Here is a 14921-nt window from a genome sequence, read left to right on the forward strand (position 1 = left end):
AGCCCCCACGGCCACCTTGGGCTTAGTCACACTGAACAACTCAGATGTGCAATTACAACAAAATATATTCCAAAAGAACTTATTTTGCAGCCGTCTGCAAGATGATGTTTGGTTAATGTTGAACAGATAATTTCTTTTCAGTTGCTCATTAAGTTCTGTAATTCAGATCCACAAATTAGGCCAGTGGCCTCAGCAGCAACCAACCAGGACTAAAAATTCCTAAGTCTTGGCATCTTCTTAATTCTGATATCCTTTCTGCACAGGCTGACAAAATATAAGCATAGATAACAACTAGTATCATCAAAAAGCCAGACTGAACAAGAGGTTTTCCTAATGATTCCAAAAACATCTCTTAGAGAATTTTCAGAAGTTCTGGATTATTGGATCTGCATCAAAGAAATCTATTTTTTTTTTTTGTCTCACATGAAACAAACAATATAACTTAGTTTCAGACTCAAGTCTGGACTTGATAAAATACATTACTCCCTATTAACCTAATAAAAGTTTCCCAAAAGCAAGAAATTAAAATATTTATTTAATATCTACAGGTTTCTTGAAAAATTTTAACGTTAATGAATTATCCAAGAATTTTCTAAAAATGTTCACCTTGTAGAAGCAAAGAAGTTCTAATTAGATATAGAAGCAATACTTATCCTATAAAGAATACTTATGTATTCTATATTTATGTATATAAATAAACACTTATATAAAAATAACTTCACTCATGTATATATAAAACACAAAATGCATAATAGAGAAACTATTGAGAAAGTACTTTAAAACTATTCTATTTTAATTTCTTCAATACGAGTGAGGTTTTGGATACACACAAGTCTTTTTGATTTTTGCATATGATTCCAGAACACTTCCAGCTACATTAGAAAAAATACATCCTACCATATTTCCTACCTTACCACTGATTCAAGGTAGAGGTGGCAAACCAGTCTAGGGAGAAGAGACTGAATAAGAGCAAAATGCCAAATGAATTTTATGGTGCCCCCTTCACAGTACCAAAAAGTGAAAGTTACATATAAAACACACATATATTAATGAAATTAAAACGTCCAGTTAATTTTACCCCACTTGTTGATGTTTTTAAAGGGGACAGGAAGAAATTTTAGCAAAGCCCAAACTTGCTGGTTTTCCCCTCTTAAATAATGAATATTTTTCTATTATTTCTAATTTTGTTCCTTTGTTATACCTTCTTGAAACTTGATAGTTTGACAAGCATACGAAGCTGGTGTTCAGGAGGCCGGTGGGGGGAGAGATTTAAAAAAAAAGAAAAATAAAATTCACAGTGCCATGAAATATCCCCCAGCCAACTCACAGGAAAACCAATCCCTAAAAATATTGGCCACATCAGGAGATTTGTTCAGTTCTTTTCTGTGCACTAATTTTGGATTCTGATATTTGTTCAAATACAGAGCTATTGTAATATTGGCTGAACATCTGAATTACTGAAATTTGATTTTGCACAGATTTTATAACATATTTTGAGAATGCCAATTCTTTGCTTGAAGCATGCTTTTATTTTTGATAATAGAAACCTTCAATTTAAAGCCTCTAAATTTTGATTGTTATACTAGGTTTAAAGCAGGACTCACATTAATAAAAACAGAAAAGACTTTGATGAAGAGATTCCAGAAAAAATAACTACATTAACTAGAGAAAAAGTAGATTCATACAGACAGAATATTTAGGAGGTATTTACTAATTTATGGAAAATATTTTTTTCTTGTTGATTTGGGTGAGATATTTGACTTAGCACACAAATATTTTAAGATGAGATTTACTGTAAGTGAATAAAAATATTTTCTTTCCCATCTGACATCATGTTAATGAGCCTGAAAATTCAAAGAGCTGATGTTCAAAGGGCAATGATGAGTTCATTTTCTCCAAGGAACTAATGAAGAAAAACAAACAAACAAAAAAAAAAGGCGTAGGGGTGGGGAAGAAGGTTCTTCCTTCTGGTCTGCTGCCTGGGATTCAAACTTCACAAGCCAGAAAAGTCACAGGAGAGGTCCCTGTGAAGCATCACGTAACCCTTGCTTACTGGCTCAGGGATAGAGGAAAAAGGAGAAGGACAGAAAAGGGAAGGAAGTGGTTTAGAGTGAATTCTTACTCTAGATAATTGTCCAGTAAGAGCAATAAATTTAGATTCAGCCATCTAAGCAAGATGAGACACAGCTCTACCAAAGAAAGATTTAACAACACCCTGCTGGATAATTCCATTTCAATCTTCCTTCTCTTTACAAACTTTATCATTTGCAGTTAATTTCTGGCTTTTCCACCTATTCTTGCATTTTTAATCAAAACAAAAGGAAGAAGGCTGCCAGCATGGCCAACAGCCCCAGGTACCTTGCAAAGCCAACACCACGGCTGGTGCCACTCGAGTCCCGCAGTATCCTGGTGGAGATGACCTGCCCAAAGGGCTTCAGCATGTTCTCCAGCTCCTGCTCATCCATTGAAAGAGGCAGGTTGGAAATGTACAAGTTAGTCGGGTCTTGTTCTTGTTGCTGAAAGAGAATTAAAACCAATTGTTATCGTCCTTGCCACTGTCATTTTGAATTTAAACAAACAAGTACATATGACTTCTGGTGCAGATTTTTACTTCTCAGGCCCTTTGCAAAGTCTTCTCTTTCCTAGTATTAGTGACCTCCATCTTCTGCCACTGCCTGCAGCATTCCTGAGAAAGTTCCCTTTCTCCTATTACTGCTGACTCCGACATTTTTAAGTAGAGATAAAGGTGAATAATTGACCAGTTTATAGTCCATGTTAAAACTCCATGTTTCAAATTTTTCTCAAAGGAAAAAAAAAAGTAAAAATGAGATAAAGGAAAGAAATTAGCAGACAAGAAATGCAAGAGTGGTGGAAAGCACTAAGAAAGCCACATGTAAATTAAGAAGAGAAAAGATTGGGATGAAAATCAGAAAATAATATGAGAAAAAAAAGAGAAAATGGATTTAAGAGTATGTACATTGCCATGATAATAGCAAAAGAAGCAAGTGGGACACTGTTGTCACCTTCCACACATGAGCATTTTTGACTTTTCAGCAAACTTCTATGTTATTCAGACAATACAAAAGTCTTCCAAAAATTTTCCCTAGAAACAGACAAAATGAGAGAGGAGGGCAGCCAGGAGATGAGCAATTAGGGAGGAGACAAATGTAGCCACATCTTTGCCATTCCCGATCTTAGGCTATCACTACTTTGTGTTATCTATGTATGTGCCATGAAATGACACCTCCAAGAAACTTTTTTGGTGAAAGTGATGATTTTTATAACTTGCCATCTTGGATATCACCTCTCAGTTTGGGTTACTTTTTCCTAGGAGGTGAAAAAAAAGAAAAATAGAAAAAAAGAAGAAGAAGTGTTTGGGCCTGGGGGGAGGTCACACCTTTTAGGCACAGAAAGGAATTATCCTATTCCAAAACCAGTGAAAATTAAAAATGAGGAAGCAAATTCTAGGCTGAAAAACCTTTACTTATTTGCATTTTTACCCCAAGCCTCACATTCAGTTCAAAACAGTTAATGTTTTGAAGTTTTCCAAAAACGTTTTTGAAGAAATTGGAATAAAAGACTTATAGGAGGGAAATGTTCTTCCATTTCATCCTCCTGATGTGCATGCCTCTGCCACTGGTATGACTGTAATTCCTAGCCACACCAAAATCCCACATACCTTACAAAACAACCTTTTCCAGCTCCCAGTGTTGCCCTCATTGGTCCTTTATAGTCCATTATAAATGGCATTTGATAACCCTGTATGATTTTTCTTTTTTTATCTAGTAGAGACATCCCCCTTCCAAGATAATACTGAATCTATACAGTACACAGACAAGTTTGGGGTTCAAATTTTCTTATTTTAGGATATCTGAATTACTTTTCATATTAGAAAAATTAACAGAAGGAGAAGACAAGAAAATGGATTCACTGTGAGGCCATAGCTGACATTAATATTAATTGCTGGGCAGCATTACAGTAGTTACATCTTGACACTCAGCTCAAATTTCCTCAGGCAGGAATGTGAGATGAAGAACAGCTTTCACAGTGTTAGAACTGGTTTGTTACTTAGATAGAATTAGGCAATGCTGTTTTGCACCTTGAGATGTGTAGGCTTAACATCCTTCTTTAATGAGTTATATCAGCAAAAACTTTAAAGGAAGTTTCCAGCATTGGCATTACAAAATTGCACTTGTAGCCATAGCAAGGTTTCCTGAAATTCCAAATAGTATTTAAAAGTTTTGAATGTTTTACCTCTTATTACAGGCTGCAAAATATATTGCAGAAAATATCCTAAAACTTCCCTAAATAATCTATAATAGTGTATCAGCAGGAAAGTGAGACTCTTTGCATATTTTTATTTAATTTCCTAATGTTTTTATTCTAGAATAACAGAAAGTATAAAAGTATTCTCATAAAAAATTCTAACATTTGAAAATATAAAAGAGGCCCCATTTTGTTCACAGTAGTAACAGTATAATTTACAGGCAAAAAACAAAAAACCAAAAACCAACCCACCAACCAAACAAAAGATTACATTCAGAATCACCCAACAGAGAAATAAATTCAGTCAAGTGTAGAAACTCAGAGAACCTGTTCAGGTAAGTGGGTAGAGCACACTCCCCTTCTCTCAGGATCCTGCTGCAGCCCAGGGTTTACAGATTCCCACACTGTGCTGGCACTGTATTCAGGATGGGACCATGAACTTCTCCTGCCAGAAGGGGCACAAGGACCTGCTGCCATTCACTGCCATTAGATGCTTGTACACCTTCCCATGAAAACTTCCTGCCACTACTGCCAGGGAAGGCAATGCTGCACTTTGGAAGAATGTCACCACTAACCCACATTACAAAGCTCTTGGGAAAAAAGAGAAAAAAGAAGTGGATCTGAGGAAATTGTTCTAAGGAAATTGTTTTCTCTGAACAGAAAGCATTTTATGATGGAAAAATTTTACTTGTGGCCCATGAAACAATCTGCATTTTGCCTTATTAATTATTGGGGTTTGGTCAGGCACATGCTGAATGGCTGACTGGAAACAACTTCTGTTTCCTGACCCTATCTCCACATCAGTCTAGCTCAGCCTGAATACTCCCAGGGATTCAGTTACTTCTGATTTGATTCTTTGATGGAACACCCAGACTACAGCAGACAAGGGGGAGTTTGAAGACACTTCTACACAGGTCCATAGCTAGAACTGGTAAAGATGGAAGGCACAGGAGGGAAACAAAAAGCAAAGAAGCTGCCAACAGATGAAGATGTCTCACTGAAATCCTAGAATACAACTTGAAATTTCTTCCATCTGTAATTCTTCCAGCAAAATAGTTGAAAAGCCAGCAAACACATTCCACAGTGCACTGAGGTGGTATCTGCACTGCAGATGCAAACCCATGGCCACCCTGAGGAACAGCAGCAGTTCAGCTAGAAGGATAAATCACAGAACCACAGAATATCTCAAGTTGGAAGGGACCCATAAAGATCACCAAGTCCAACTAGGTCAGGACAGATTAATTTAATCCACTTCACTTTACAAGAAAAGAAAGAGACTGCCACTGGTTCACAAAAGGGCTCATTTACAACATTCATCTGCAACCCCTACTACTGTTGGCATAGATGCGAAGCAAGACTGAACTTTTCCTAGAGTGTATTTGGAATTTTATACAGTTTGACAGTGGAAGCTTTATACCAATTAATGTGCAAAACACCTCCTCTCTTCCTTTGAATAACTTATTTCACCATGCAGGTTCTGCCATGTCCAGAAGGCTATTAAACCTTGAAACAGATATCAGGGTACATTGTGGGAGACTGTAAGCAGCAAGTTAGCTCCTTCCCCTTGGAACACGCTGGATTTCCAAGCTGACTTCCAAATAGCAGCCACAACTAGGATTCTTCTTCCATCTCTGTGCTATCTTACACAGAAGGCACTGCACAAACATGTTTGCTTTTATACAAGATTTTGTCATGGAAAATGGGTACAGGTTAGCAATTAAAACTCAGAAAGTTAGGAGAAAGACAAACTATTTAAGTCATCCCTCTCTCTCTCCCTCCGGCAAGCAGGAGTTTAATACTTTAAGTTCTGCGAATTTTTTCCTTACCAAAACCTGCCTCACCATTGCTTAATTCACAGTGCTATTACTATTCTGTCTCAGAAGAGAAAAATAATTCTTTTGACACATGAGTTTTTAATTCCTCTTCTGGAATTAAGAAAAAAAAAGTGAAACCAGCAAAAATACCTTTCAACATAACCCAGCTCAGACCTTGCCTATACACTGTAATAATTCTTAGGATTTAAAGGTAGGTGTTCCTCTGCTTAAAATCCATGAAATTGCATAAGCTACTTTCCCCTTATATACCTTAAATATTTTGAAATTATTTGAATTATTTTATGGAAATGATCAAAAAGATTTACTAAAGTCAGTGGGAAGTTCCCTAATTTTGGGCAGCAAGCCTCCATTAACATATAATCTACTGAATATAATATTTCTTTGAATTCCATACAATTTAGGAAAACTGCTTAATTTGAGTGTCTTCATATCACATGCAGGGCTCTCCTCAGTTAACAGAACCTTTAGCAGATCCTGAAAGATGCTGAAATTGCTCAGCATTTTCAGATTATGAGCAACGTCAGGGAATTTGTGGGCTACTGCAAGCATCCATATTACTGAGGAAACTGGCAAGTCTTGTTTTTAGCAATGCAAGTCATCAAGTGTCTGTCAGTCTTTTCTCTCCAAACACCTTCAGCGGTGTCTCCTGAAGCTCTCTACCAGAATGTAACAATATAAAGATGGAGAGCAGAGCTCTGGCAGAGTAACACACTGCTTTTTCCCAAAGAGCTCCCAAAGATCATAAGATACAGCATTTCTTACAAAAATGACAGGAATGATCAACTGTTAATATTTATTTCTGTAGAAAGAGGTGATCAGGATTCCTACATAATGTGAAGTGCTCTACCATCATCTGAAAGAAATTAACAAAAATCTCCCTGTGCGTGTGGAATTGTTCCTAAATTGCAAGCAAGAAACTTGGCAAAAGGCAAGGACATCTGTTTTCTGTTGCTCTGTGTAAGGTCAGAGTGAACAGATAGCCATTCAGAAACATGTGACTAGGCACTGCTCACAGCAAGGAAGACCCTCTGCCTGATAGGGAAGGGATTAAATGCTTGTCTTCCTTCATATAGATACTACTTCAAAATTTACAACTGGCCAGTGTCTCACCGAAATATGTCTGTTTTAGCCAGAGCTTTAATACTGTTTGACCACAGACTGTTAACAACACAATTCAGGGAGAAATCACTACCATAATCTTCACTTGTTCTCCAGAACGGCATATGATTAATACACTAAACATTCAAATTTATTTTTACAGGCACATCTGTATTAAGAAGAATTTAACTACAATAAGCTTTGTGATCAATCTATCACTTCATGAATACATTCCTTTTTTATTTCTCAGTGATTTTGCTTTCCGTTTGCTAAAAGGGCAGGAAGGTGCTCCCTTGGGAGCCCTGAATGAGCCCATCACAGCTCAAAACAAGGCACCAGACCCTTGTCAGAACAAATCACAGCACGACTCAGGAGCTGAGATAAGACTTTTGTGAGTTGAAGCTCTTTACTCAAGGTGAGTTTTGTTAACTGTCTATTTAGTGCACTTGCAATCCCTGAAGTCATAGTCATGTGGCTGCAGAAAAGCAAAATCTGGCTTACCTTCAATTTATTTTATAATGACTTTTAAGAACTTTTACAATTATAAGGAGAAAAATTTATTATATTTATTTACAATCTGTTACAGTAAGATTTAATACTATTACCTACAAAAAGCAGTACAAATTAGATAAAAAGAAAACTTTTCAAGACAGTTGCTAAAAACTGCTGTAGAAATCTGCTTGAGTTAGCTCCAGTTTGCCTGTCATCTGTTCTTTGGCATTCAGAAGCCCAGATGCAGAATAAAAAAAATTGCAACATACCTACATTCTCCAGTTAGATTAAGTGCACTAGCTACCATGGTAACCTAAACTATTTTTCTTACTTTTCTCTGTAGGAATGAAAACTGATTTAATTCTCCAGAAGGTTGTCACAGTGAAGACAAGTACTATAAGCAATACTTTACTGAACCTCAAAAAAGTTAGCTGTTTCTCATTTTTGTTCATTTAAAACCATGCTCTTCATCAGCAACATAAAGGAAGAGCTGCCTTCAATACATTATGCTTATTAGCTGTGGAAAAGCCTTGATTTCTCTTACAGAGATGAGGACAAGCAGCTAAGCAGCTTTTCCCTTCCAAAGTTCACATTTTATATGATGTGACAATTCATCTTTTCCAAATACACTTGGGAAAAAAGTCACCTAAAGTTTAAGGAATGAAAGCTTAGGAAAGAAAGATAAAGCTACTTGCAAATGGAGAGTACATCACAATTCTGCCTTAGTAATCATGAGTGAAAAATACTAAGATTGCAAATTCAGGTTATCTCTGTACTCTAGAGGACCAACATGAACTCAGACAATGGGCTCTTATTCACCATAAGCTAAAACCCACCCCCAAGTAACAAGCTTCAGAATCTGATCTGATGCTTTGAGGGCCTGTAGACCACTCCAGAAAACAGAAATCGTGTCTTAAGAACAGTGGAAGTCAGTATGTGATGGGAGAACATCCTTTACATTGTCAGCACATCATTATTCTGACACAATTCAAATAAGAAACAATTGTTAAGACGGCCCAATTTTTTTGCACAAGCTTAAATATTTGAAAGTATTTAGTGATAAGTTAATGTGAGAGCTAATACAAATAATCAGGACCACACTTCATTGTGTCAGCAGAAGCGAAGACTTTGAAGGAGGAGGAAATTGTAACATTATGAATCTGAAGTCCTAAGTCCTAAAAATGTGCAACTCTGGGGAAATCTTCAAATGGATAAACAGTGAGTCTTCCCACAAAAATGCACATTAGTACATAGAACAGCATTCCTTGGCTCAAATTAACAAGTCTCACTGACCACAGAAATCTTCCATGTCCGTGGACTACTTTCATGGCTTCTATTGTAAGTAGTATACGTTTTCTAAAGGTAACTTTATCCTTCCATAGGGAAAAAACCCAGGACAACACAAACGGGAAAATAATGAATATCAACCATTTAAGTCATAAATTATCTTGACTATCTTATAGTGAAGGCGTACATATAGAACTACAAATCCCACAAGGAGAGAGAGAATTGAAGAGACACAAGAAGACAAGGTCTTCAACAACAAAATGTAGGGAATCAGGGTCATTGAGTCCATCACAACTATGTTGGACTTGGATGGCCTAAACAATTTTAAAGACTACACTAATTTTAAACACATGGTTGAAGTTCTATTGTGAGAATGTCCATTAATACTTCTTGTGACGCCTAAAGTACATTGCAAGCTCTTTGCAAAAAGTAGTAATTCCTTATGTAGATATAAGCCTTTCACTATTATCTCAGAAATCTGTCAACCTGCCAGGAGATGGACAATCTGGTTGTACAAATGTCTCAGCCATGCCAGGAAGGAGTTAACACTCAATGAAGTCCAAGCTGGCAGAGTCACACTGCTGTTCTAGCTGGCTTGTGCAGCTCTACATTGCTGTCAGTATAATTTAGATATTCTCTTGCTGACTTTATCTGGGCTGCAAACACAGGGATTCTCTTTCTGTCTTAAGTTTGCTAGACAGAAAGATGAGAAGAACTGTGGGTTTTATTAACCATTCTTAGTAGCTCTTTTTTACCTTTTATATTTATACATTAGTTTACATTTGGAAAGTAAGAATTAGTCAACTTTCCATTTGAAACAGTTGCTTCAGTAGCTACAGTTGGATTCAGTTAACACCATTTGATGAGACAGAACTTGGTCTGAGCTGTGACTCGGATGCTTTATGCTAACCTCAAAGTCAAAAGCCTATGAGAATTTAGGTGTCTGATATCTCCATAGCATTTATAACCCACCATTTCTAAAGCATCCTTACACAGTCTCAGTAGTTCAAATCTCCATTCAAAATACCAATATATAGTTGGTTTTCTGTGTGCATCTATTTTCCTATACACAAAGTCCCTTTCTGCTTGCTCTGAATAATGTAGAAACCTAGAGTTCTCACTTTCACTTGTGGGGTGGTGGGAAGAGGAGAGGGTTCTCCGAAGAATCACTCTGACAGCAACCACAACTTTTCTAACAAACAAAACTGTCAGAGCTTTTCAATACTACTACTAATCTTACCTAAGGCTGCATAGGTTCAAAATCACAGCTTTTGAACTTAGGATTCTTGGTTTATAATCACTCCTCTAGGAGCAAGAACATAAACTAAGAAAAGAAACTTTGATAAATTAAAAGGAATCAGAATAAAAATTGGACACCCAGCAGTTACTAAGTAGTTTAGAAATAACACTACTCTTGCAAGACATGTATTTGATCTGTTGAATAAGAGATAATCTGCTGGTTTGTACTGGTGGATCCTGAAACAATCAGGCTACCCAGAGAGCTCACATCATCTGATCCCCACCCACAGCCACTTACATATCCTGAAAAAGATGGACTTACTACTAGCAATACTCAAGTGGAAGAGAGCAGAGGAGCTCTTAAGAGCTTGTTAAAGCAATTTTTAATTTCCATCCAAAAACTATTCCCATCCCCTGGCTATGCAATTATCATCTTATGCAAGGTCTTAGCCACATTTTCTGGCCAAAAGGAAACATGGGAAACATTGTTTCAGCAGTGACCAGAAGACACTGGTAACCAGCAGAAAGCAAAACCCTTCCCCGGCTGCTTTGTCTTAGCCAAGGGTTCCCAATTCAGACCTCAGGAAAAGCAGAACAGCTGAAGACATGGTATTTCATGAGCAATGGACTGACACAGGGTTCCCTTGTTGTGGCATCTCTTGAGTGGCAGCCACTTCTCCACCACTGCTGACCCCCAGAACAGATTTGGCAGGATTTGGCCTGAAGCCGTATCTTGGGCCCTGGGCCTTCCCACTCTGCTTAGCAGTAGCAAAATATAGCAAGTGGGATTTTTTTTCAACTCAGATCACCTTGGAAGCAGACTGCCAAATACAGCATGATTTTACCCCATGGATAGGAAAATAATAAAAATAATAAAAATAACAATAATAATAATAATAATAATGTAATTCACTAGTTAATATATTTTAAAATAATATAACTGCAATTTGAAGTGACCTCTACAAAACAGAAAAAAATTTAATATCTAAAAATCAGAACCACTTTCACTAAAGCAGGATTTGCAGATGACCTTGCTGATGTGAGTAGTTTTTATCTCATTGACCTAGAGCTACAGCAGGACGCTGCAAAAAGGACTGTATGGCAACCAGAGTCAGAACATGGCTCCAGCAAGAACATTTTCCTTCCTATTCAGCTGCTGCAGGTCAGGGACCACATCTGGGGGAGGGTGAGAGCACTGAGGAGCTCTGCTGCTCCTCACACCCTGGGCACAGAGTAATTACAACACCTTCCCATGGATAAATCACCCCCACAGGCATGGATTTCCTCTTTGAAACTGCAGGAGCTGTGGTGGTCAGTAAGGAAATCAATTGCCCAGACAGGCAGGAAACTCCTCAAATCCTTCTCTGTGACGCTCAGGCTTAAGCCTGTAGCAGTGTCACTGCAGGACCACCACCCATGGCACAGGTGGTCACACACAAAAGGATAAAATACTAAACACACAAACACAGACTTTTATAGTGTCATGCATGGGAAGGGTGTGATTTGCTAATCTTGCCAAAGCAACTGTGACTGGCCATTCCCAGTCTGGAGCATCTAAGTGGAGATAGGATTTTTCAGACAAAAGGAGAGCAGCATTGCCCAGGGGAAAAAATAATCCAATGGCTCAAAATAGACAAAAATCAAAGCACTCAAAATCATAGTCACAAGTGACTGTTTGTTGTGGTACTGCTCATTGGGCTGGTTTTGGGGTTGGTCTTTTTAATAATTCAAACACTCTCTCTGTGTTAAGAAGCAGAACAAGTTTCACTGGAATGCAAACCTCATAGTTACAGGTTTCCCACAGGTCATCAAGCTTGACACAGGGTCAGAAAAATACCCAAACCTTTGGGATATTTTGATGGACATTATTTCATTAATGCTAACAAAAAGAAATATTACTGATCTTGCAACTGTCAGAGGAAACGAGTCAGAAATACATGCTATAAAAGAGATTAAAAAAACTATTCATTAGGTTACTATAGTTAATTATTAGAGCTTCTCCATCTACTCAAGAAAACAACTAAATCAGACATCAAAGTTCATTAAGAAAATGAATTTACATTACTTCAAAATCTCTTTTTGCCCCTCCTACCTAGATATCATATTCATAAGATGGCAGACAGAACGTTGGAAAATCTGGGGTATATTTTAAAGTGATCACCTAAAACCTAAAGATTTAATAAATGGCCTTTCTTAAGCACACATAAAACCTTGTAAAAGGGAAAAAACCCAAGTGTTTTCCAGTAAGCATGTATGTTTGTGTCATGGCTGTAATGAAACACGCATTAAGTATGAAACATATGGTTTCCATTTTGTTGCCCTGGAATCCATCCAAAAACATTTATGTTGTTAGCTTAACTGTTCTCTTTAGCTGAGAAGCTGTGGAAAATATCTCATCTGAAAAAAATCTGTACCTAGTGGATAACTACAAAAGATTTGCTAGATTTTTAGCAGACTATTTTAATAAAAAAGCCTCTGAGATTACTAGATTTTAGGTTTTTTAAATTAGTATATAATTTTCTAACTAAAAACAAATTTGCTTTAAGAGGTACCAGAATTCTATCAACAGATTATACTGGTAAAATTTTCTTCAGTTAACAAATTTGTAGAGGTGTTTATGGCTCTCTTTTGGAACCAGGCCATCTGACCCAACAAGAATGCATGATGGTATCATTACTAAAGTATCATCTCCCTAACTTCATAAAAGAGCACTGAAGGTGCTCTGAAGATCACACCTGGCTAATGAACTGGTTCAGAGGCAAGGTTCATTAAAAATTAGAGAAAAATAAGAAAGCTCTCATTCTGTAACTTTTTAATAATTCCTGGGTTTGCCTCGATGGAAAAGTAGGTCAGCCAAGAGCTGGCTAAGAATTTCAAAGTATCGTTCATGAATGTTCAGATTCACATTTTATTTATATTAGCAGAAAATATACCAGAAGGGCTGAAAAAAAAAGTTTGAAGATTATATTTTGCCATGGTATACTTAAAAATTAATCCTAAATCTTAAGACTTCTAACCTCAGTAACAGACTATCTATTGAACCTTTCATACCTTTGTGTTGTAAACCAATTCATTAAGCCTGCTGTAGTTATTACAAACTATTGCTAAACTTATGTTTGATGAAGCCAATGGACAAGACCCTTATGAATAAGTTGATAAATGCAATGGAGACTTTACAATTTCAACTTTCTTTATTTAATTAGTTGAGATTATTTGGGATATGGCAGACAAAAGTCTCCATTTTACTACCTTAAAAATCACATGGCTTGAGGATTGTGCTCTCTGTAAAGGGCCCTGCAACTGGAAACTCCACACTGCCCTTGTGCCACTGTACAAGCTTGTTCACCTTCACAACCCATTGCAAGAATTAGCTGGTTATTTTAACTCACCTTTGCCATCTGTGCTTGGACTCCACTGGCCTTTAAAGCAGAAACTGCCTTCTGAGCAGCTGCTGGGCTGTCAAAGTCAACAAAACCATAACCTGAAAGAGAAAACATAATTTTGTTAACAAGACAGCGAACAGCTTACAAACAAACACTTCACAGCCAACAGTCGTGCTCCTGGCACGGTTGTTTAATACAATTTTCTTGTTGTTGAAGAGGGACAATTTGAACTCCAGGTCAAAAACCTAGCAAAGGTCTTGAACCTTGAACTGGTGGGGATCTGCCCTAGTGGAACAAATCCCTTTCCATGTCCACTCATTATGAGAATTTTGGCCAAACTGCTAAGAAGCAATGCAGTGCTTTGCTTTCTATTATCTGGTATGTAACTTCTAACAGAAGATTATTTCAGAGATCACCAAATAAAGCAAAATCTGTTAATTTTTCTGAAGTAAATTCTTATTGCAGTTTGAATAAATGACAAGTAAGTCTGTAAGTTACATTTTGTTTATTCAAATTTTTTAAGGAGAGGAATTTAGTTCAAAAGACACACATGTACCCAATTTTTGGTAAATTACTTATCTCACTGTATATACATAAAAGACAGTTAAATTTAAAAGTGAGTGAAAACCCATCTTCAGTGAAACCAAATGGTTTTTCCAATTACTGAAAGAATGTGAAAAACTGTACTGAAAGCATTTTCTATGCCACATAATGCAATCTTTAAATATTAAAATAAGCTCAACATCAATTGAAACAAATTCCATATATTTGAAATAACCTCTTTTCTTATTCTGAACAAGAACACGTAACTAAGGGATTCCAGGATGCCCAAATTGCAATATACCTTGGCCTTAACAGACACTGACCTTACAGGCTGGGATTTTTAATCCAGCCTGGGAATTGGAGGCTCAAGGCTCACCAAGATGAAGTCAGAGTTTGGAAGCTACTTCCACTAGATGTTATTGCAAACCTCGTTATGCATTTTTCAATCCCCCTCTTTTCCACCAGTGAGCTGCCCAAGTATTAACAAAAACTCTTTCCAGAGTTAAAGTTGGGTAAAAGAAAACAAAAAAAACAACAATGAAGTAACCTCTGGAGAAGTAGAAAATGGAAATATTTCTTCAAAATATAATACAATCCTCTTACAATATAGCTATACTGAGAAAAGGTTGTCTAATGTTAGAACAGGACAAGCTCTAAAGCTCTTAACTTGGGAAAAACAACTCAAGCATCCTTGTACATCACTGCAAGCTTATTTATGCTGCCAAGAAGCTGAAGAAAGCAGCATATTGTTTTGTGTAACACGTGGTGGTGTGGATTG

General features: G+C 37.0%; 1 protein-coding gene across 4 annotated transcripts in view; it reads right to left on the reverse strand.

The window, feature by feature from the left end:
* RBMS1 (RNA binding motif single stranded interacting protein 1) overlaps positions 1–14921 on the reverse strand; it is a 141838-nt gene that overhangs the window by 23619 nt on the left and 103298 nt on the right. For all 4 annotated transcript variants that reach the window (XM_059852939.1, XM_059852940.1, XM_059852941.1 and 1 more), the window contains exons 4-5: positions 13607–13698; positions 2359–2516 (exon numbers count right to left, since the gene is read on the reverse strand). In XM_059852939.1, the coding sequence (XP_059708922.1) occupies positions 2359–2516; positions 13607–13698 (250 nt within the window). The remainder of the gene's footprint in view (positions 1–2358; positions 2517–13606; positions 13699–14921) is intronic.

Source organism: Haemorhous mexicanus, chromosome 8 (genome assembly GCF_027477595.1).
Source record: "Haemorhous mexicanus isolate bHaeMex1 chromosome 8, bHaeMex1.pri, whole genome shotgun sequence".
Lineage (NCBI taxonomy): Eukaryota > Metazoa > Chordata > Aves > Passeriformes > Fringillidae > Haemorhous > Haemorhous mexicanus.